The 21,044-nt window shown below is 39.2% G+C and overlaps 2 protein-coding genes across 5 annotated transcripts; one reads left to right on the top strand and one right to left on the bottom strand.

Annotated features, from left to right (window-relative positions):
* Nucleotides 1–448: 448 nt before the first annotated feature.
* Nucleotides 449–5,077, bottom strand: DNAJB9 (DnaJ heat shock protein family (Hsp40) member B9). The gene is made up of 3 exons (XM_055283709.2): nt 4,720–5,077; nt 2,901–3,127; nt 449–1,946 (listed from the first exon to the last, which is right to left on the bottom strand). Exons 2-3 carry the CDS (start codon nt 3,115–3,117, stop codon nt 1,495–1,497), a joined length of 669 nt encoding a protein of 222 aa, XP_055139684.1. The 5' UTR covers nt 3,118–3,127; nt 4,720–5,077; the 3' UTR covers nt 449–1,494.
* Nucleotides 5,078–5,120: 43 nt separating this feature from the next.
* THAP5 (THAP domain containing 5) lies at nt 5,121–12,259 on the top strand. Of its 4 annotated transcripts, none has more exons than XM_055283704.2 (3): nt 5,121–5,330; nt 8,798–8,990; nt 9,702–12,259. In XM_055283704.2, exons 1-3 carry the CDS (start codon nt 5,251–5,253, stop codon nt 10,614–10,616), a joined length of 1,188 nt encoding a protein of 395 aa, XP_055139679.1. In that variant the 5' UTR covers nt 5,121–5,250; the 3' UTR covers nt 10,617–12,259. The 4 variants fall into 4 exon arrangements, with proteins under 4 accessions (XP_055139679.1, XP_063498189.1, XP_055139680.1 ...); XM_063642119.1 differs by having other exon boundaries at nt 5,177–5,778; XM_055283705.2 differs by lacking the exon at nt 5,121–5,330 and adding an exon at nt 6,375–6,537.
* Nucleotides 12,260–21,044: the final 8,785 nt, after the last annotated feature.

The raw sequence follows: 21,044 nt of genomic DNA, 5'->3' as shown, positions 1-21,044 counted from the left end.
CAAGGTATAGCTAATTTTATTATTACCAAACAAAACTAGTAGATATAACTTCCAGGAAATAAGTTACATAAATATAACAGAATAAATTCATTTTCTTAAGTTTCAAATTAAAGATGATTAAGAAATACAGCTTTATGTAAAGTTTCTGCTTTTTCTCAACCACGCCTAAAGAGGAAAGAACTGGCAGCAAGAACACTTACTCCTAGCAAACAAATACAACAAAATTATAATTAAAAAGATTCTTAAGCTATCAAAATTTGTGAGAGGAGGATGGTAAGAATGCAGTAGAAATTACCAAATGACAAACAAAATCCTATCAGAGTTATCAGGTTAGTCAAAAGTAACTTCATGAATATAGCCTGTGATCAGCGTATGTCCCATAGCTTATATGCCCTCTATACCTCCGCAGTTGCATAATAAACTTTTACCAATAAAACAACAACGAATATCAGGTTGTAAATATTTATATTTCTCTCACATACAATGTTGTATGAGACATTTAATATGTATCCATAGGATTAATACTCATATGGAGTATAATGTGGAAAAGTGCAGAACTAAAGAAAGAAATAAGTCTATCCAAAAACAAAAGCACACATTTCTCAGGATTTAAAAATATTGCACATAGTAAGGTTGCACAGAAATTACTGGCTGGTTTTACAAACAGAATGAGGTATTAGTCAATCTCTAGATAAAGATGAGTAGAGAGAGGATAAACTAAACACACAAACACATAAATCCGTATTAAGACCTAAGAGTGCCAACAACTAAGAAAGAAATGTGAAAAAGATATGTAAGTAGCTATGATTTCAACACTACAAAATCATTTTTAGCCTGGGACCAAACACATGACAATCTCTTGGCAATATTTCGTTAAGTTTTCAACTTTTTTCCAGCCTAAATGACTATGGGCAATAAAACCATTTCCTTTACCCCAGTTCTACTGTAGAAAGGCACAGGGCTGTGGTAAGTATCAAACCATCCCTTTCTCAACCTTTCAGTAGCAATTAACCAAGATACTGTTCTCCTTTGCTGAATGACTCAATTATAGTTTCATGTACATTCTGCAACCCAAGTCACAGATGTTACAGAACATGCAACTTCGAATTAGTAAAGGTTTCACTGCAAAAATCATTAGGTTCACACAATTTAAATCTACAATAACTTTTAAAGTTTAATCAGGTAAACTCAATATTTTCTTGGTAATAAAACTGGTGATATTAGTGAGCCCAAGGGCAGGTAGAGAAAAAGGACTAGGCAAAATTACGTGTTTTTTAAAGAAACTTTCCTAATCAGGGAAATAATTAGCATTTTGTCTACTCGTTGAATGTTGAATTTGTCAAAAAAAAAAAACCCTTAAATATATTTAATAGCTATATCAAATTGTTTTAAGTGAAATCATGCACTTGTCGAAATAGTTCACAGAAAATTGTTTAGCATCAAAGATAATGAGGAAGAGTCAACTAGTTGGATTTAGTGAGAACAGAAAAAGAACTACTGTCCTGAACAGTCAGTGTATGTAGTAACCATATTTCCTCTTCGTTGAGTGACAGTCCTGCAGTGCTTGCTAGAGCCATGAAACCTATTTTCAGTCTGTACTGTATGCCCATTGGTAGAGTCAAAACCACTAAAAGAAAACATTTTCTCCATATCTTCAAACATGTCATCAAATAATCCACCTCCAAAAGAAAACTCTTGGAAATGATGCCTTTGTCTACTGGAACCATCCTGGCGTGTCTGGAAATGATTTTCAAAATGCTTCTTGGATCGAGCATTTTGGTTCTGACCAAAAAAGCCGAAGTCTTTAAATAAGTCATCAAAATTGAAGTTAAATGACTGCTCAAAAGAACTTCCACTACCTCTTTGTCCTTTACCGTTAGTAAAAGCACTGTGTCCAAGAGTATCATACTCTTTTCGTCTATTAGCATCTGAGAGTGTTTCATATGCTGAAAGAGACAAAAATATTTTTAGTAACTGAAGGTAAAATATTCAAAATTACATACATTCAAATCTCTTCAAGTAAGTGAACCGAATACTATTATTTTAGGGAAGAATTTCACAACAGAAATAAAAGCAAAACACTACAAATATAAGCATCAAGTTAATCAAAGTTATAAAATAAGGCAGAAACTGTCTTATTAACTGCTGTATTATCAGCAGTTGGCACAATGCCATCCGTAATATTCAATAGTTATTAAATCTTACCATTACTACAAATAAACATGTGGGCAACAATTACAGAGTTCTTTAATCTTCATATTATTTATGTGAAATCATTAATTGTATTCAAAAATTAAACCATCAACTATAACCAATTAATAGGAATTAAGATTTTGCACCTCCTTACTAAAGTAAATTGTTTAATTCTAACTCCCCACTCAGTTACCTCCACCCAACAATAATTACTGAATGCTCAGCAGGTGCAATTTGTTTTAGAGCTAGTCTGAAGTCAAAATTTGTTTCAATTTTTTCTTTAAAGACAAATACGGCTTTGAAACGCAGATCAAGTGAATAAAGCACTTTAGAGTCTAGTTTAATTTTTAAGTATTTAATGTTTAAAATGTAAAATATTCTGTTTCATAAGTTAGTTGATAAGAATTTTGGGTACCTAAAATTCTTTTTGTCATAGAAACAACAGTGATCTTATAAATAATATAGAATAGATTTCCAATATTTTTAGATACGTATACCAATAAAATTATCTATTATTCTTTCATGTATTTATTCAGGAATCAAAGCATCTGTGATAAGAAAATAATCTCAGAGAATCACCCAATATTTATACATAAATCACACTCCACCTCCCATCTCCACAAAACCTTCAAATACAAACACTTCTTAGCTATCATTCTCCTTACTAGTTAATACCCATGACACTTCAGAGATTGTCATTTATTTACCTTCTGCAATCTCTCTGAATTTTGCTTCAGCATCCGGGCTCTTATTTTTGTCAGGGTGGTACTTCATGGCCAACTTGTGAAAGGCCTTCTTGATTTGGCGCTCTGATGCCGATTTTGGCACACCTAAGATATCATAGTAGCTTTTTGAGGCCAGAATTAATTCTGTTATCATTAAAATGCAGATTGCAAAGATGAAAATTGACTGGGGAGTAGCCATTTCTAATATCCTAAAACAGAATAGAAAAAAAAATGTTATGGATGGAGCTAATCTTAAAACTTCTTTCTTTTAAAAGAAATCCAACACAAGGTAAACCTAATGCAGTATCAAAATAGTAAGCATACAGTATCTATTACCTGTTCACATGTAATTTCACTTATAGTTTTATAACTCCCAAACTGGCTTAACCTTATTGAGAACAAAAATAATTCTTGGCTTTGTCTGTCTACTAATACTCTGGCCATACACAGAGGAGATAGAAAATTATCAATAACTGACTTTTAACCAGTTTATATTGAAGATTCATCACATGCAAGCATTATAAGAAAAAAAAGAAAACCAAATAATATAAGATCCCAACTTTCCTTTCAAGAATTCATATCCTGAAAGTAATATTCAACTTCACAGAAAAAAAAATTTAAAAAAAAGGTGGAGCACCAAGGTAAATAGCCCAGTATATCTAAATTAGTATTAAACTCGCTCTAAAAATTCAGCTTTCATTTCAGCAGGTGAGCCAAAGACTGCAAATAGAGAATCTTAATATCACAATACTAATACTGACAATACAATAGAATGTTGTCTTTTTCCCAAATGTAAGATCCCAAATGTTTAACCAGGAAGCATGGCTAAATACTGTTTAAAACTCATGATGAACAGAATTTAAGATTTCTGCTAAAGCTGCCAGAAAAATGAACTTTGATAGTTTGTACTGTGGTTAAGGCAGATTCTTTCAAACTCAGTAGTTAAAATATTTCTTTTACCTTTAAACCATTAAAGAAATGTTAACTTAGAATTCTTGACAATATGTATTCAATGACTTGAGATTCAAAATGAAGGGATGGATCCTGTTTTTTGAATACGGTACCACGAGAATCCTTAGTAACCTATGATGCCATAATAATGCTGACGAAAAACACTACGGTTTGTGGAAATTGCCTGGCTGCCTCTCCAGCGGCCTTTCCTGAGAGTAATTAGCAGGCAGGTAGATTACTTATTTCCAGAGAGTCACTCGTAGTCACGGGTACCAAGGATCAAGAACCACCTCTCGGTTTAAGGAACACAGTGTGTCCCATGGACGCTGCGTCAACTGCACGTTGCTCCCTAGTCAAAGGGCGGATCTAAAACTGACAGGGAGGCGCCTCACTGGTTCAGTAGACGTTATTCCACGGTCTCAAGGTGGACATCTAATGATTTTTTTTTTAGCAGACTAGTTCTGTATTGTACAGACTTCTCATCCCCAAGACGGCCCCGCCAGCCAGCAGCCCGTGCCTTATTCCCCAGCCTCGGGAGGCAGCTGGGCTGGACCCTCCAACCTTCACCTAAAGGCGACTGGCACCTTCCCTGCCCGCCCAGGCCCCGCCGTAGAAGCTGCCCGAGACCCGGGCTCTAGTCCGGCGCCCGTGAAAGCCAGCGCCACAGCCCAAAACACGATTCTGTGATGCGGCTCTCTCCGTTCTTCCATTCTCTCGGTCAAAGCCATGCAGCCCGTTGTCCCTGCGGCGACCGTGGCGGACACCGAGGCCAAGTCAGCTCACAAAGACAGGCCTGGGCTACGGGGACCCTCCGAACTCCCCTCTCCACGACCCCGGCCTCGTCACTCACCTGCACCCTCCGACTACTGCTGCTCCTCCAGAGCTGAGGCGCTGGCGACCCTGACGATCGGCTCGGGTCGGCTGCTTGGGCCCGGCCCCTCACCGCGGCCTCCTGGAGCTGGCGCGCGCCCTAATCTCGGTCGTACACCGACCTAGCGCTCCTCCTTCACCGCTGGCGCCCAGTCCCCTCTCAGCCAGCTCCTCACTGGCAGGAGGTAGCCGCTGGCGCCACCACCTCTGAAGACCCACACGAAACGCTTCCCCATTGGCTTCTGCCTCCCCACGTGATCCCGGCGCCCTACGCGCACGTGGAAAACTGTTGTTGCCGCTAGGGCTGTGCGTCACTTCCGGCCCCAACCCCCGAAAAGGCGGTGCTTAAACCGGCGGAGGCGGAAGTGAGTAGACAGACAAGGGGGCTTTACCGGCGGATGCCAGCGCAGACGCAGTGGCTCGAGAGGCCTGGACTTGTGGCGCAGCCTCAGTGAGGAGGGCCGCGCTGCACCCGTCGCCGGCCCCGGTCTCCAGGGGCCTCACCCGAGTGATGCCCCGCTATTGCGCAGCGATTTGTTGTAAGAACCGCCGGGGACGAAACAATAAAGACCGGAAGCTGAGTTTTTATCCGTAAGTTGTTTCTGGAGCAGAAGCGTCAGCCTCGCCGTGAGGCCTTGGACCTGTGGCCTTTCGGCTTGGGTGTCTCCTGTTCGCTCTGCCTGAGTCCTCAGCTCTCCGTATGTCGCCCGCGGCAAGATGGAGGGAAGGCGCTAGTTCAGTTTACCTAGCTATGCCCTTCTTGCGCGAGGACTACGGGCTGGTGGCGAGGCCCAGGAGCCTGTTTGGGTGTCAACAGTTAAAACAGTAAAGTTTGCGCGGGCTTCTGTGGTTTTCAGTCTTTTCTCCACCTTACGTGATCTCATTTCATTGAACAACATTAACCACCATTTAAGATACGTGAAACCTGCGAAGTGGAAAGATGCATGCGAAGTTAATTTACACCCCCTGCGAATTAGGTCGCATAGGTATAATTTCATCCCACTTTTCTCCTGAGGAAACTGAGGCCCGGAATGACTAGGTAACCGACCTTGAAAGTTTAGTGTCAGAGCCAGAATTATAAACCAGTCTTCTGCTTAGGGCTGTAGATAACTCTGCAGAGAACAAGGTTTTATTCTGTTATTCTGAATTACTAGAGCCACAATATATTTCCATCAAACTATTGAAGCACTGATTTTTATTCAGAAGTATAGAAAAGCAGTGTCGTATAATAATTAGGGGTCCAGGCTTCAGTGCTAGATCCGGGTTCCACTATTCTGTAGCTTAATGACCTCTTGGAAAGTATTTAAGCTTTGGTGTCTCACATATCTCATCTATAACGTGGAGGTGTTAATAGTACTTACATGATTAATAACACATGAAAAGCAACATATTTAAAATACTGCGTTTCCATTTTTTCTTGTATTTAAAAACAATTCATTTAGATCTAACCTGGTTCAGATTTTCAGCAGTTGTTTTGTGCTCATTTTACTTTAGACATGAAGGAATTATTCACTAATGATTCAGCTGCTTTCCAGTATTTTAATTAATGGAAAAAAAAAAAAAAACTGGTAACCCCACCAGGCGTGGTGGCTCACGCCTATAATCCCAGCACTTTGGGAGGCCGAGGCGGGCAGATCACCTGAGGTCGGGAGTTCGAGACCAGCCTGACCAACATGGAGAAACTCCGTCTCTACTAAAAATACAAAATTAGCCGGGCGTGGTGGCGCATGCCTGTGATCTCAGCTACTCGGGAAGCTGAGGCAGGAGAATTGCTTGAACACGGGAGGTGGAAGTTGAAGTGAGCCGAGATCACACCATTGCACCACAGCCTAGGCAACAAGAGCGAAACTCCGTCTCAAAAGAAAAAAACACTGATAACCCCGAGTAATTCACAATCCTTTCACAATCCATGGCAATATTTCCAGGATTGTCTCCCTTGAAGCCCAGCCTCAAGATGCAAAGAGATGTTTGGGGGAGGAAAACAATCTAAAACACTTTATAGGGAAATACTACTGTACTATGGCTCTATCTCTGAGAATGTTTGTAGCAAAAGATCATGTTGAACTTGATTTAACCCCGTATTTCCCAGATTTATTTGGCCTTTGATATTGGAGATGGGGTATAACTCCACACTAAAATGTTTAACTAACCTTTGTGGACCTTACAGTAACTTTCTAGGAAGGAAAAAATAATGCAAGTGAATTGTAAAGATTTTTTTCACTGAAAATGTGAATTTAGTAAAAGTCGTATTATTTCTAGGGTTTTTAAAAAATTTCTTATGTAATCCACAAAATAAAAATTGAATTACTTTTATTCTCCAGTAGCGTCAAACTTGAATTGAATTTGCTCATGTTAACACTACAGCAAACTGTAGTTTAAATGTATATGAATTTGAGAATTCAGTTAATATAGTGTCCAGTTTGTACTATGATTATGTTATGCTTTTTTGGCAATTACATAAGACAGTGAAACAAAATTATCAAATGAATTGAACCAATATAAAGACATAATTTATTCAGGAAACATGATCAAGATTTCTTAGAGATTTACCTATTGAAGTAGTACAATCCAGTAACCAGTAAGGATATTCACAAAGTATTTTTTTAAAGAGTTGATAACTTAGCATATAGGTACAATGGAAATAATTTGCAAACAGCATCCATATACATGAATTTACAGTAAAAAGCATTATTGTAAAAGGCCTATTTTCATTTCAGTTGTAACAAAAGAAATGAATTTACCAATGGCCAGAAGAAGTCAGGTCCTCTAAAAGAAAATTTGTTTGCCTTTAAAATTCCTTTTCTGGTTATGCTTGTCATACTTAAAATCTAATATTTGTAAAGTTAAAATATTTTTAAAACATGATTAATATTGTTTCCGTGGTTAGAATTTCCAAAGGTAGTTTATCTGATTTTTTTCTGTATGAGGATATCAGGATTAAAAGTTATATCTTACAGAGTACCCAGACTTTCCATGGCATCTTAAAAAGTTACCAGAATTTAGGGGGAAAAAATGATGCTACTACAAAACATAAGCTAAATGATTGGGATTAGAGGAGGGGAATGTATAACAGCTACATTTTATATGAGAAACCTTATGTTGTTACTATTTTTAAAAACAGGAAATTATGTGGTGTCTTGGACTGTGTTCTTGGAAAATTACCAAATGGAATATAAACCATTTTCAAATATTGTTTTGTATACCTTGACCCAAACCTTTTTAGATTGATAGGAAAAATTTTCTATCAAATTCTGCCATACATTGTAATGTTAGCACCAACTCTAAATCCAGATTATTGTCAGGTACAGGAACAAAATGTATACAGCGCTGTCTTGCCATTTGTATTTGATTTGTTTCATATAAAATATCTGAGACTGTCCCTTTTAACATGTTCCATTCTTTTCTTGTATCAGAGTTTCTCCTTCAGAACTTGAAATTTGGAGTTCCCAGTTCATCGGTTATAGAAGTGTAGTACTATTAGACTAGATTACTTATAGATAGAATTAAAGCTGATGCTAGTAAAGAGAATATTTTCAGTACTCTTTCAGCTAAATCATTTGTTTGAAATAACATTTTTTAAATACTAACAAATAAGATTGTAAAGCTTAATACTGCCTTGAATTATAGACAACAAGCCATTTGACGTGGTGGTATTATGAAATACATTTGAATAGGAATTTATAATTTATACAAAGCTCTTTTCTAGTTCTAGGCAAACTGTACAGCAATATAAAAATGGAACATAATCCATAGAAAATACAAATAGATTTTGTCCTTTGTAGGAACACATATATTTTACTTGTAGGGACTCTGAATTATGTTCAGCTCTTATCAGATAAGAGCCTTGGCTACGTGTCTTACATCTTAGGCCTCTTACTGCAGAGATGATAATGGTACTAGTTGTCATGAAGATGCTCTTATTTGGTAGGGATGGTTGCCTTCCTCTTGTAGTACTTACTTGATGCATAGTTTACCCAGATATATAGGGTTGGAATTTGGCAAAATTGTAAAAATATAGCAAAGTTTTCCCTTTTTTCTTCTTTTTTTTTAAATTCCAGATTTCCTCTACATGACAAAGAAAGACTGGAAAAGTGGTTAAAGAATATGAAGCGAGATTCATGGGTTCCCAGTAAATACCAGTTTCTATGTAGTGACCATTTTACTCCTGACTCTCTTGACATCAGATGGGGTATTCGATATTTAAAACAAACTGCAGTTCCAACAATATTTTCTTTGCCTGAAGACAATCAGGTATTGCAGTATGGGAGAGGGGTAATGCTGAGCAGAGTGGCAGATTTCAGGGCGGCAGGTGATCAGGTGGGAGAGTAAGAGGGAACTAACTTGGGTAAACAGATACTTGGAAAAAAGGGAGCACTAATTTGTGCTTTTACTAAAAGTGATAATTAAAAATAAACGAATGAAGCACAGCTTAAGAGAAGCAAGAGATAATACATTATTAAGTTATTAACACAAGTTCATGAGTTTCATTTTTTATACTTTTTTTTGAGACAAGGTCTCATTCTGTCACCCTGGCTGGAGTGCAGCGGTGTGATCTCAGCTCACTTCAACCTCTGCCTCCCGGGTTCAAGCCATTCTCTTGCCTCAGCCTCCTGAGTAGCTGGGATTACAGGTGCCTGCCACCACGGCTGGCTAATTTTTGTATTTTTAGTAGGGATGGGGGTTTCACCATGTTAGCCAGGCTGGTCTTGAACTCCTGACCTCAGTTGATCTGCCTGCCTTGGCCTCCCAATATACTAGTCTTTTGAATGATCTGAAATGTTTCTGCCGTATATTGAATGGGATTAATGCTTTTTAGAAAATACTTTAAGGTATATGTACGCAGAACTTTTTTTTAACTAATTTGCTTGGCCAGTGTACTGCTTAATATTATAATTAAGTAGCACTAGCATAATAAGCCAATAAAGGTCATCTTTTTCAGAACATGAAAATATTATTTTCTAGGGAAAAGACCCTTCTAAGAACAAATCCCAGAAGAAAAACTTGGAAGATGAGAAAGAAGTATGCCCAAAAGCCAAGTCAGAAGAATCATTTGTATTAAATGAGACAAAGAAAAATATAGTTAACACAAATGTGCCCCCTCAACATCCAGAATTACTTCATTCATCTTCCTTGGTAAAGCCACCAGCTCCCAAAACAGGAAGTATACAAAATAACATGTTAACTCTTAATCAAGTTAAACAACATACTGGGAAACCAGAATCTACCTTGGAAACATCAGTTAACCAAGATACAGGTATAGGTGGTTTTCACACACGTTTTGAGAATCTAAATTCTACAACTATTACTTTGACAACTTCAAATTCAGAAAGTATTCATCAATCTTTGGAAACCCAAGAAGCTCTTGAAGTAACTACCAGTCATCATGCTAATCCAAACTTTACAAGTAATACCATGGAAATAAAGTCAGCACAGGAAAATCCATTCTTATTCAGCACAATTAATCAAACAGTTGAAGAATTAAACACAAATAAAGAATCTGTGATTGCCATTTTTGTACCTGCCGAAAATGCTAAATCTTCAGTTAATTCTTTTATATCTGCACAAAAAGAAACCACGGAAGTGGAAGACACAGACATTGAAGACTCCTTGTATAAAGATGTAGACTATGGGACAGAAGTTTTACAAATCGAACATTCTTACTGCAGACAAGACATAAATAAGGAACATCTTTGGCAGAAAGTCTCTAAGCTACATTCAAAGATAACTCTTCTAGAGTTAAAAGAGCAACAAACTCTAGGTAGATTGAAGTCTTTGGAAGCTCTTATAAGGCAGCTAAAGCAGGAAAACTGGTTATCTGAAGAAAATGTCAAGATTATAGAAAACCATTTTACAACATATGAAGTCACTATGATATAGAATAACTAGGTTTTAAAACTGGCTGTTAAATAAGCTTTTTCCAGCCAAACCAAACTACATGTAAAGTGAACTTTTTCCTGTATAAAGTTCTCATCTTAATGAACCTATGAGAGTGTTGTGAAGTTACGAACTGTATCCTATTCTTGTAATGCTCATTTAAGAAAAACCAGAGAGTTGGGCTGGAGAGAAAAGCGGTTTTATTACTTGATAATTTTCCAAATTAAAATTTAGCACATAGAAGGATTCAGTTATAACATGAGAAAACAAAGAAGTGTTCAAAGAGCACAGACTAGAAGTCAGGTTCAGGAATCAGTCCTGGTTCTACCACTGGCATATGACAGACAAGTTACTTATGATTGTGCCTCAGTCCCTAATTTGTAAAATAAGCACTTACTAGATTTCTAATTGTCTGGTTCTTTATAGTCCCTTCCCTTTTTATTAAGATACTTCTATTAGAACACATTTTCTGTAAGATAATATATACTTAATACTAGAAGTTGGCTAGAATTTGATGATATTAACTATTATTTTCAATATTTATTGAATTCTGTGGTCTTTGACCTTTTGGCTGTAGTTACTTATTGCAGTTATGTTATCTGTAATAGAAAGGAAGATAAACCTTTTTTTTTTTTTTTTTTGAGATGGAGTCTCACTCTGTAACCCAAGCTGGAGTGCAGTGCAGTGGCCTGATCTCGGCTCACTGCAGCCTCTGCCTCCGAGGTTCAAGCGATTCTCCTGCCTCAGCCTCCCAAGTAGCTGGGATTACAGGTGCACACCACCACATCCAGCTTATTTTTGTATTTTTAGTAGAAACGGGGTTTCACCATGTTGGCCAGGCTGGCCTCAAACTCCTGACCCCAAGTGATCCACCTGCCTCGGCCTCCCAAAGTGCTGGGATTACAGGCGTGAGCCACTGCACCTGGCCAAGATAGAACTTTTATAATTTTATTCCAGTTGAACTAAACTAAGGAACCACCCATTAGCCCAGTTCTTAGGAGAGGTACTTCAAACTTGAAAGAATATGTATTTCGGTTAACTTATATGTGGCTAACCATCAAATACATAGTCATCTAAGCTAAACTTTCTGTATTTATACAGTTATAAACCAAAAATTTTAATGAGGTTAATTTTAAATATATTTTAGAAATCACAGTTTGTATCTGTTTCTTAGTAGGTGTGGCCTTTAAAATATGTGCTTATTCATTGTTAAATTCCAGAATAATAGAGTAATACTTAATACTGTACATTCCCACTTATGTATATTTTATTAAAATTTGTAAGCAAGAAATACATAAGTGGTCATTATCTTACGGAGACAAAGAATTTCTCTTAGGAAAGAGAAGTGATGGTAATGTAAATAAAAATGCTGTTTATATTCACATGATTTTAAGAAAACTGTAAAAGCAAAGACTTTGTAGTAATGACACAAATGTAACAAATAGATGTTTTCTTAAAATTGGCAGTCAGTATAATTATGTTTCTCCCTATGATGTTGAGGAAGTTCTATCAATCTGTTCTCATCTGTTAAGTAGAACATACTATTACTTACCTTAAAGCGTGGCTTTGAGAATTTTGTAAGGAACAAACATGTTTTTGGTTCTGGAATATAGGAGGTGCTCAATAAAAGTTGACTGAATGGCAAATAATATTCTAATTGTTTTGTAAATGCATGATTATTTTTGGCCATATTTGACTTAGTTTCATTAGGCTACTATTAATTGGTACTATATGAAAGTGAGTCAACTAATAAAAGAAGTGTCTTAGGTGATGATGGGGGAAAAACTTAAAATTTTTGCATAAATTATGGGCAGATAATTGATAGTTATTACAGTGTTATTAAGTATTCCCATGTTGCATTTTGCAAATACTTACAATACAGATGAAAATAATCTTGAGTCACAATAAAGTAATGATATATTAACTCAGGTTTCAACAGTGTACATTGTAGTAATTTTCTGAAAGTTACAGGTTCCTCAGGAAAAATTTAAACTAGCTGTATTTCTTTAATAAATTATAAGTAAAAGTTGACTATCTCTTCTCTGAAAATTCAAAATGCTCCAAAATCTGAAGCTTTTTGAGCACAAACATGACACGCAAAGGAAATGCTCACTAGGGCATTTCAGTCTTCAGATTTTTGAATTGGGGATGCTCAGCTGTTAAGTGTACTGCAGATATTTCAAAATCTGAAAAACAGTACCCTTTCTGTATTCACATCCATCCTTACTCTGATTCTCTGGACCATAATAATCATTCTCTGGTAAAACTTTGAACAACATTGCTCTTTTGCCTATTGTTCTCACTTGCCTAAACTACATTCCTGGTTGAGTTCAAATATCTCTTTGCCTTTTCTCTTCCTACATCAGAAGAGCTGGTAGAATAGAAAAAAATCACGATTGGACAGACTTGATTATAAATTCATGACCACAAATCAGATTAGCCCAGCAGTGTTACTGTATTTTTCTAGTAAGTTCATAACCCCACACTCATTCTCTCTCTCACTCCTCCCTTCCTTTCCTGCCTCTCCTTCCCGCTTGCCCAAGATGAGGATCTCATCACATGCTTCATTTAAAAAATCAAAACAATCATTAGCTCATCCTGTCTCTTACAAAGTCATTAATGGTCTTAAAACTAAAAACCAAAAATTATTTTTATTCCTGTATTTATTTGTTGAGGCCTAATGGATACAGGGTACAGTATTTATTGCTGCCCACATCAGAATGAAAAAAATTGTCACTTCACAATAATTTGTTTCTGTGGAAACCCACAATCTTCCATGTAAGGGAATGGGCTGATGGAATTCAATACTTGTGTCACCTGAGGTAAAATAAGCAACAAATTTGTTCCTAAAACATACATTCTAAAATTGAAAGATTTCCTAGGATTTGGAGTAAGAAAGTCTTCAGAAATTTGTGAACCTCCTAAAAACTACAGTGAATATTCCTCAAAATCTGTATGGAAGAAAGTAAGGGTAAATGAGATGGATGAAAGGGAAGAAATCTGGATGAAACGGAGGGAGGGAAGGAGAGTGGATGAAAGGATTGATTGATGGATGGATAGATGGGTGTGTTTAGGCTCCACCTTTTTGTTTAACGACTGTTCTTTCCTAGGTAGTAACTAGAGTTCGAGTCTGTGAACAAAATCCAGTGAGGATTCTACAGTCCCCTCAACCTAAAGGAGCAAAGCAGGAAATCCTGTGAACTGAATCTGGATTCCTCACCCCTATCTCAGTAAATAAGATAACCTAATTACTAAAAGACCCTCATCCGATATAGGATGTGTATCTGAGATAAGTCTCAAAGTTTATTTTGCCAAGGTTAAGGATGTGACCTTGACACAGCCTCAGGAGGCCCTGATGGCATGTGCCCAAGGTGGTTGGGGTTCAGCTTGCTTGTATACATTATAGGGAGACATGAGATATCAGTATGTGTAAGATGTACATTGTTGGTCTGGAAAAGCCAAGCAACTCAAAGAGGGGCTTCCAGGTCAAAAGTAGATAAGAGACAAAAGGTTGTGTTCTTTTGAGTCCTTGATCAGCCTTCTGCTGAAAACACAATTTAGCCTGGCTCAGTGAATCTGCATTTTTACATAAATAGTAGGGCAGGGGAAACAATCAGATATGTAGGTCTCAGGTGAACCTCAGAGGGATGACTTTGAGTTCTGTCTGTCCTTTTTCACAAGGAATTTCCTTGTTGGCAAATTGTGAGGGAGGCATGTAGCTCTTTATCATTGTGGCTGTCTTATTTAGGAATAAAATGGGAGACAGATTTGCCTGACATAGTTCCCAGATTGACTTTCCCTTGGCTTAGTGATTTGGGGGTCCTGAGATTTTCCTTTCCCAGATGTCAAGAACCAAGTCTGTTTGGATCTGCTTATCACTAAATCCAGATTTTTGAATAATAAAAATAATACTGGCCAGTTGCAGTGGTTCATGCCTGTTACCCCAGCACTTTGGGAGGCCCAGGTAGACAGATGCTTGAACTTTGGAGTTAAAGACTAGCCTAGGCAACATGGCGAAACCCTGTCTCTACAAAAAAAAAAAAAAAAGCCAGGCATGGTGGTGCGTGCCTGTATTCCCAGCTACTCAGGAGTCTGAGGTGGGAGGATTGCTTGAGCTCAAGAGGTAGAGGCTACAATGGGCTGAGATCGTGCCACTGCATTCCAGCCTGGGCACCAAAGTGAGACCGTGTCTTTAAAAAAAAAAAAAAAAAATGGTATGTTGTTTCCTAATTTAGAATGTGTTTCATTGTCATCACTACCATGGCACATGCCTAAGGTTTCAGTCAGTGACCAAAGCAACACTTTAATAATGCAAGAGAGGATTTGAGTTAGGGTTCTTTGGGTTGCAAGGAACAGAAACTCAATCCAGCTCAAGAAAAGAAACAGGGAAGAACAGAACTGAAAGGCTCAAACCAGGGTCTCAGGAATCCAAACACAGAAGTTGCAGTACAGGCAGGCACAGTGGCTCACACCTGTAATCCCAACGCTCTGGGGGGCCAAAGCAGGAGGATCATCTGAGGCCAAGAGTTTGAGACCAGACTGGGCAACATAGTGAGACCCCATCTCTACAAAAAATTTAAAAATTAGCTGGGCATGGTAGTTTGTGCTTTTAGTCCTAGCTACTCAGGAGGCTGAAGTGGGAGGATCTCTTGAGCCTAGGTCAAGGCTGCAGTGAGCCATGACTGCACCACTGCACGCCAGCCTGGGCAACAGAGTGAGACCCTGTCATGAAAGAAAAAAAGTTGCAGTACAGTTGTGCCCCATAGTAATTGGTTCTGGAAGACATCTGGAAAAGAGGCTCCGTCATGTCAGCTGCCTCCTGAATGGCATCTGTTTCATACTCTCTCTCCCAGCCAAACCTTATAATCTCAGTTTACAAATAGGCCCCTAAGTTTCTCTACATTATGAATCTTCAGCTTCCTGTTAATTAGCTCAGTCATTCCAGATTTCCAAAAGAGGGATCCAACTGGACCTTGCATATATTTTTAAGCCAGTGGGTCTCTAGTAAACCTGTGAGTTGGCATCCTTTGGGTCCTGTCTTACAGGCTGCAGTTGCATCCAGTGAATAGGATGGGGAAGGGTCACATGGTATAGAACAGACTCATCTACCTCAGTAAACCCTTGAAAAGGAGCAATTTCCCTTTGAAAAAGAGGCTGTGGGTGAGCAAGCAGGTAACTGCTCTAGTTCTGTGCTGCTGTAAAATATGAACTATATGAGAATGACATCATTTGTACATCATTCTCTCCTTTGCAAACAAGGTCCTTCATGCCTTTCCTTAAGCTTGTAACTAAAGAAGTGGCCTACTAAGCCATTTCTCTGTTTCCAGAGAAAGTAAGAACCAGGCAGTACTGTACAAGATAACATGTAATCTTATAAGAGAGTAGGTTCAAAGCTAATATGAACTAATAGTTTTAACATAATAAATTTAGAGCTATTCACATCCCCAAACAATTCTGAAATAACCTGAAGACTTTAAGATCAGACTATAAGTATTTAATATTTTAATAAAAGAAGCTCTAAAATAGTGATATGGTTTGGCTTTGTGTCCCCACCTAAATTTCATCTCAAATTGTAATCCCCAGGTGTTGAGGGAGGGATCTGGTGGGAGCTGATTGGATCATGGGGGCAGTTTTCCCCATGCTGTTCTCGTGATCATGAGTTCTCATGAGATCTGATGATTTTTATAAGGAGCTCTTCCACCTACTCTCGCTCACTCTCTGTCTCTCCTGCCACCATGTAAAATGTGCCAGCTTCCCCTTATGGCATAATTGTAAGTTTCCTGAGGCCTCCCTAGCCATGCAGAACTGTGAGCCAATTATACCTCTTGTCCTTTATAAATTACTCAGTCTCAGGTATTTCTTTATAGCAGTGTGAGAATGGACTAATACAAATAGTAATCTCACTTCATTCACAATCTCTTTCGTAGAAACCTTAAGGAGAAGGAACAATACATCATTAATCTGTTAGCACATCAGTCGTTTGGTTCCAAGGTTCAGGTTTTTAATAGTGTTTGTGGCATATATACGAATAGTATGCAATGTCTAATTAAATTCGGTGACCCTTTGTTCTCCTGCATCACTAGTGAATGTATTCACTTATTTCCTCTCTCCATAGAGACTACACTTTCGTATAATAAGAGAAAACACTGTCTTATATGTTCATGGTAAAAAGTCATTTTCTAAAGCAAACATTCCTATTCAGACTTTCATTCTGTCTTTGACTCCCTCTAGCTCCCACACCCTATGTCAAGGGCCTCCAGGCTGCCCTGCATCCCAGAGCTTTTGGCTGTGATACTGACTCAATCTCATGTATCTATGCAGTAACTTTTACCAAAGTGTTAGCTTTTCCATCCATGACTGTATTTATCTGTGTTTTGTTCACCCTTTAAGCATTGTGATACAGCACTGTATTTTTGTCAGCATTACATACATTTCAGAAGGGCTTGATAGCATACATTCAGGTAATAGAAACATGAATATTTCACTATAGCAAATGGAACTGACAGATCTTAAATGTATTTTAAATGTTCTTATAGATGTCTTTTAAACTATATTTTAACATAAGCAAGCAAAATATGTTGGATGAATTCTTAACAAGTTATTCCCTTTACTTTCTAATAACATTATCTAAGAGGATAAAAATATTAAAACTTTTTATTTCATGATAACCACACAGATATGCTGTATCAATGAACACACATTTAGATATTTCTGTATATTTGAAATAGAGATTACAATAATATTTAAAAGAAAATATAAGATTAAAAAATTAGAGGTCAAGCACAGTGGCTCAAGCCTGTTATCCCAGCACTTTGGGAGGCCGAGGCTGGCGGATCACAAGGTCAGGAGTTCAAGACCAGCCTTTTTGTATTAAAAAACCAATTTTGTATTAAAAATACAAATATTAGCCAGGTGTGGTGGTGCATGCCTGTAATCCTAGATACTCAGGAGGCTGAGGCAGCAGAATTGCTTGAACCCAGGAGGCGGAGGTCGCAGTGAGCCGAGATCATGCCACTGCACTCCAGCCTGGATGACAGAGCAAGACTCTGTCCAAAAAAAAAAAAATAAAATAAAATAAAAATATATATATATATATATACATATATATATATATACACACACACACACACACACACACACACACACACACATAAAACTATCTACAAGTGGCCCTTAAAAGGGCAGGAAAGTTTTATTGATTAATAAAGTGGAATTTTCAAGATTTGCTAGGTTGAAAATGACATGGGTTTTGCCCTTAAAAGAACTTAAGTATGATTTTCATTTTAGGCATTTGATGTGATTTAACTCTGACCCCACCCAAATCTCATGCCAAATTGTAATCCCCATGTGTTGGAGGAAGGGGGATCTGGTGGGACATGATTGGATCATGGGGGAAGACTTTCCCCTTTCTATTCTCGTGGTAGTGAATGAGTTTCCACAAAATGTGGTTGTTTACAAATGTGTAGCACTTGCTGCTTCACTTACTCCCACTCCACCAAGTGAAGAAGGTGCTTGCTTCCTTTTCGTTTTTACATCATTATTGTAAGTTTCCTGAGGCCTTCTCAACCATGCTTCCTGTACAGCCCATGGAATTGTGAGCCAATTAAACCTCTTTTCTTCAGAAATTAACCAGTCTTAGGTAGTTCTTTATAGCAGTGTGAGAACAGACTAATACAGAAAATTGGTACCAGGAGTGGGGTACTGCTATCAAGATATGTGAAAATGTAGAAGCAGTTTTGGAACCGGGTAAGGGGCAAAGGTTGGAACAATTTGGGGGGCTCAGATGAAGACAGGAGAATGAGGGAAAGTTTAGAACTTCCTAGAGACTTGTTGAATGGTTGTGACTAAAATGCTGATAGTGATATGGACAGTGAAGTCCAGGCTGAGGAGGCCTCAGATGGAGATGGGGAATTTATTGGGAACTGGAGTAAAGGTCACTCTTGCTATGCTTTAGGAAAGAGACTGGTGGCATTGTGCCCCTGCTCTAGGGATCTGTCGAACTTTGAAGTTGAGAGAGATGGGTTAGGGTATCTGGCAGAAGAAATTTCTAAGTGGCAAAGCATTCAAAATTTGATCTGGCTGCTTCTAACAGCATGTACTCCTATGTATGAACAAAGAGATTACCTGAAACGAGAACTTATATTTAAAGGAAAGCAGAGCATAAACCTTGGGAAAATTTGCAGCCTGGACATGTGGTAGAAAAGAAAAACCCATTTTCTGGGGAGGAACAAAAGGCTGCAGAAATTTGCGTACATGAAGAAGAACCAAATGCTAATAGCCAAGACAATGGGGAAAAGGCTTCCAGGGCATTTCAGACACCTTCGTGCCAGCCCCTCCCATCACAGGCCTGGAGGCCCAGGACAGAAAAATGGTTTCGTGGGACAGGCTTAGGGCCCTGGGACATGGCACCCTGCATCCCAGCTGCTCCAGCTCCAGCTGTGGCTAAAAGGGGCCAAAGCACAGCTCAGGCTGTTGCTTCAGAGTGTGCAAGCCCCAAACCTTGGCAGCTTCCATGTGGTGTTGGGACTGTGGGTGTGCAGAAGGCAAGAGTTGAGGTTTGGAAGCCTCCACCTAGATTTCACAGCATGTATGGAAATGCCTGGATGTCCAGGCAGAAGTCTGCTGCAGGGGAAGAGCCCTCATGGAGAACCTCTACTAAGGCAGCACACAGTGAAAATGTGGAGTTGGAGCCCCCACACAGAGTCCCTACTGGGACACTGCCTAGTGGAGCTGTGAGAAGAAGGCCACTGTCCTTTAGACCCCAGAATGGTAGATAAACTGACAGCTTCCCCCATGCACCTGGAAAAGCTCCAAGCACTCAACTCCAGCCCATGAAAGCAGCTGTGGGTGCTGTACCCTGTAGAGTCGCAGGGGAAGAGCTGCCCAAGGCCTTAGGAGCCCACCCCTTGCATCAGCATGCCTTGGATATGAGACATGGAGTCAAAAGAGATTGTTTCAGAGCTTTGACATTTAATGACTGCCCTGCTTGGTTTTGGACTTGCATGAAGCCTGTAGCCCTTTTGTTTGGGCCAATTTATCCCTTTTGGAAGGGGAGCATTTACCCAATGCCTGTACCCCCACTGTAGCTTGGAAGTAAATGACTTGTTTTTGATTTTACAGACTCATAGGCAGAAGGTTCTTGACTTATCTCAGATGAGACTTTGAACTTGGACTTTTGAGTTAATGCTGGCATGAGTTATGACTTAGGGGAACTGTTGGGAAGGCATGATTGTGTCTTGAAATGTGAGAAGACCATGAGATTTGGGAGGGGCAAGGGGCAGAATGATATGGTTTGGCTTTTTGTCCCCACCCAAGTCTAATCTCAAATTGTAATCCCCATGTGTGAGAGGAGGGGCCTGGTGGGAGGTGATTGAATCATGGGGTGGACTTTCCTCTTGCTGTTCTCATGATAGTGAATGAGTTTTCACGAGATCTGGTTGTTTAAAGTGTGTAGCACTTCCTCCTTTCTCTCCTGCCCTGCCATCTGAAGAAGGTGCTTGGGCCGAGCACAGGGTCCCATGCCTGTAATCCCAGCACTTTGGGAGGCTGAGGCAGGTGCATCACCTGAGGTCAGGAGTTCGAGACCAAACCTGGCCAACATGGTGAAAGCCCATCTCTACTAAAAATACAAAAATTAGCCAGGCATGGTGGTGCTCGCCTGTAATCCCAACTACTCAGGAGCCTGAGGCAGGAGAATCGCTTGAACCTGGGAGGTGGAGGTTGCAGTGAGCCAAGGTCATGCCACTGCACTCCAGCGTGGGTGACAGAGTGAGATTCTGTCTCAAAAAAAAAAAAAAACAAAAAGAAGAAGAAGGTGCTTGCTGCTTGCTTCCCCTTCACCCTTCCACCATCATTGTAGGCTTCCTGAGGACTCCTCAACCATGCCTCCTATACAGACTGTGGAACTGTGAGTCAATTAAACTTCTTTTATTCAGAAATTACCCAGTCTCAGGTAGTTCTTTATAACAGCGTGAGCACAGACTAATACAACATTAAAGTTTATGCTGTCTTTTTCCTTTGAAAGAAGGTGTTAAAAATCTGTTGTTTGGGGCCGGGCACAGTGGCTCATGCCTGTAATCCCAGCACTTTGGGAGCTGAGGTGGGTGCATTGCCTGAGGTCAGGAGTTTGAGACCAGCCTGGCCAACACAGTGAAACCCCTCCTCTATTAAAAATACAAAAAAATTAACTGGGCGTGGTGGCAGGCACCTGTAATCCCAGCTACTTGGGAGGCTGAGGCAGGAGAATTGCTTTAACCCAGGAGGCAGAGGTTTCAGCGAGCCAAGATTGCACCATTGCACTCCCCCTGGGCAACAAAAGCAAAACTCTGTCTCAAAAAAAAAAAAAAGTTGTTTGTAAGTAATCAACGGGTTTGACCGTTTTTAATGGTCACTAATTAGCATATTGGCTCTCTAACCTAGGTAGGTATATTT

The sequence above is a fragment of the Symphalangus syndactylus genome, chromosome 6, assembly GCF_028878055.3.
Source record: "Symphalangus syndactylus isolate Jambi chromosome 6, NHGRI_mSymSyn1-v2.1_pri, whole genome shotgun sequence".
In the NCBI taxonomy this organism is placed as follows: domain Eukaryota; kingdom Metazoa; phylum Chordata; class Mammalia; order Primates; family Hylobatidae; genus Symphalangus; species Symphalangus syndactylus.
This window is presented reverse-complemented; position numbering and strand designations above follow the sequence as displayed.

Excerpts from the sequence above, each read along its gene's own strand:
- DNAJB9 (XM_055283709.2), bottom strand. The coding sequence starts at position 3,117 with ATGGCTACTCCCCAGTCAATTTTCATCTTTGCAATCTGCATTTTAATG. Across the intron at positions 1,947-2,900 it reads ATTCAGAGAGATTGCAGAAG|CATATGAAACACTCTCAGAT; the intron begins GTAAATAAATGA and ends TGTCTCTTTCAG.
- THAP5 (XM_055283704.2), top strand. The coding sequence starts at position 5,251 with ATGCCCCGCTATTGCGCAGCGATTTGTTGTAAGAACCGCCGGGGACGA. Across the intron at positions 5,331-8,797 it reads CGGAAGCTGAGTTTTTATCC|ATTTCCTCTACATGACAAAG; the intron begins GTAAGTTGTTTC and ends TTTAAATTCCAG. Across the intron at positions 8,991-9,701 it reads CTTTGCCTGAAGACAATCAG|GGAAAAGACCCTTCTAAGAA; the intron begins GTATTGCAGTAT and ends ATTATTTTCTAG.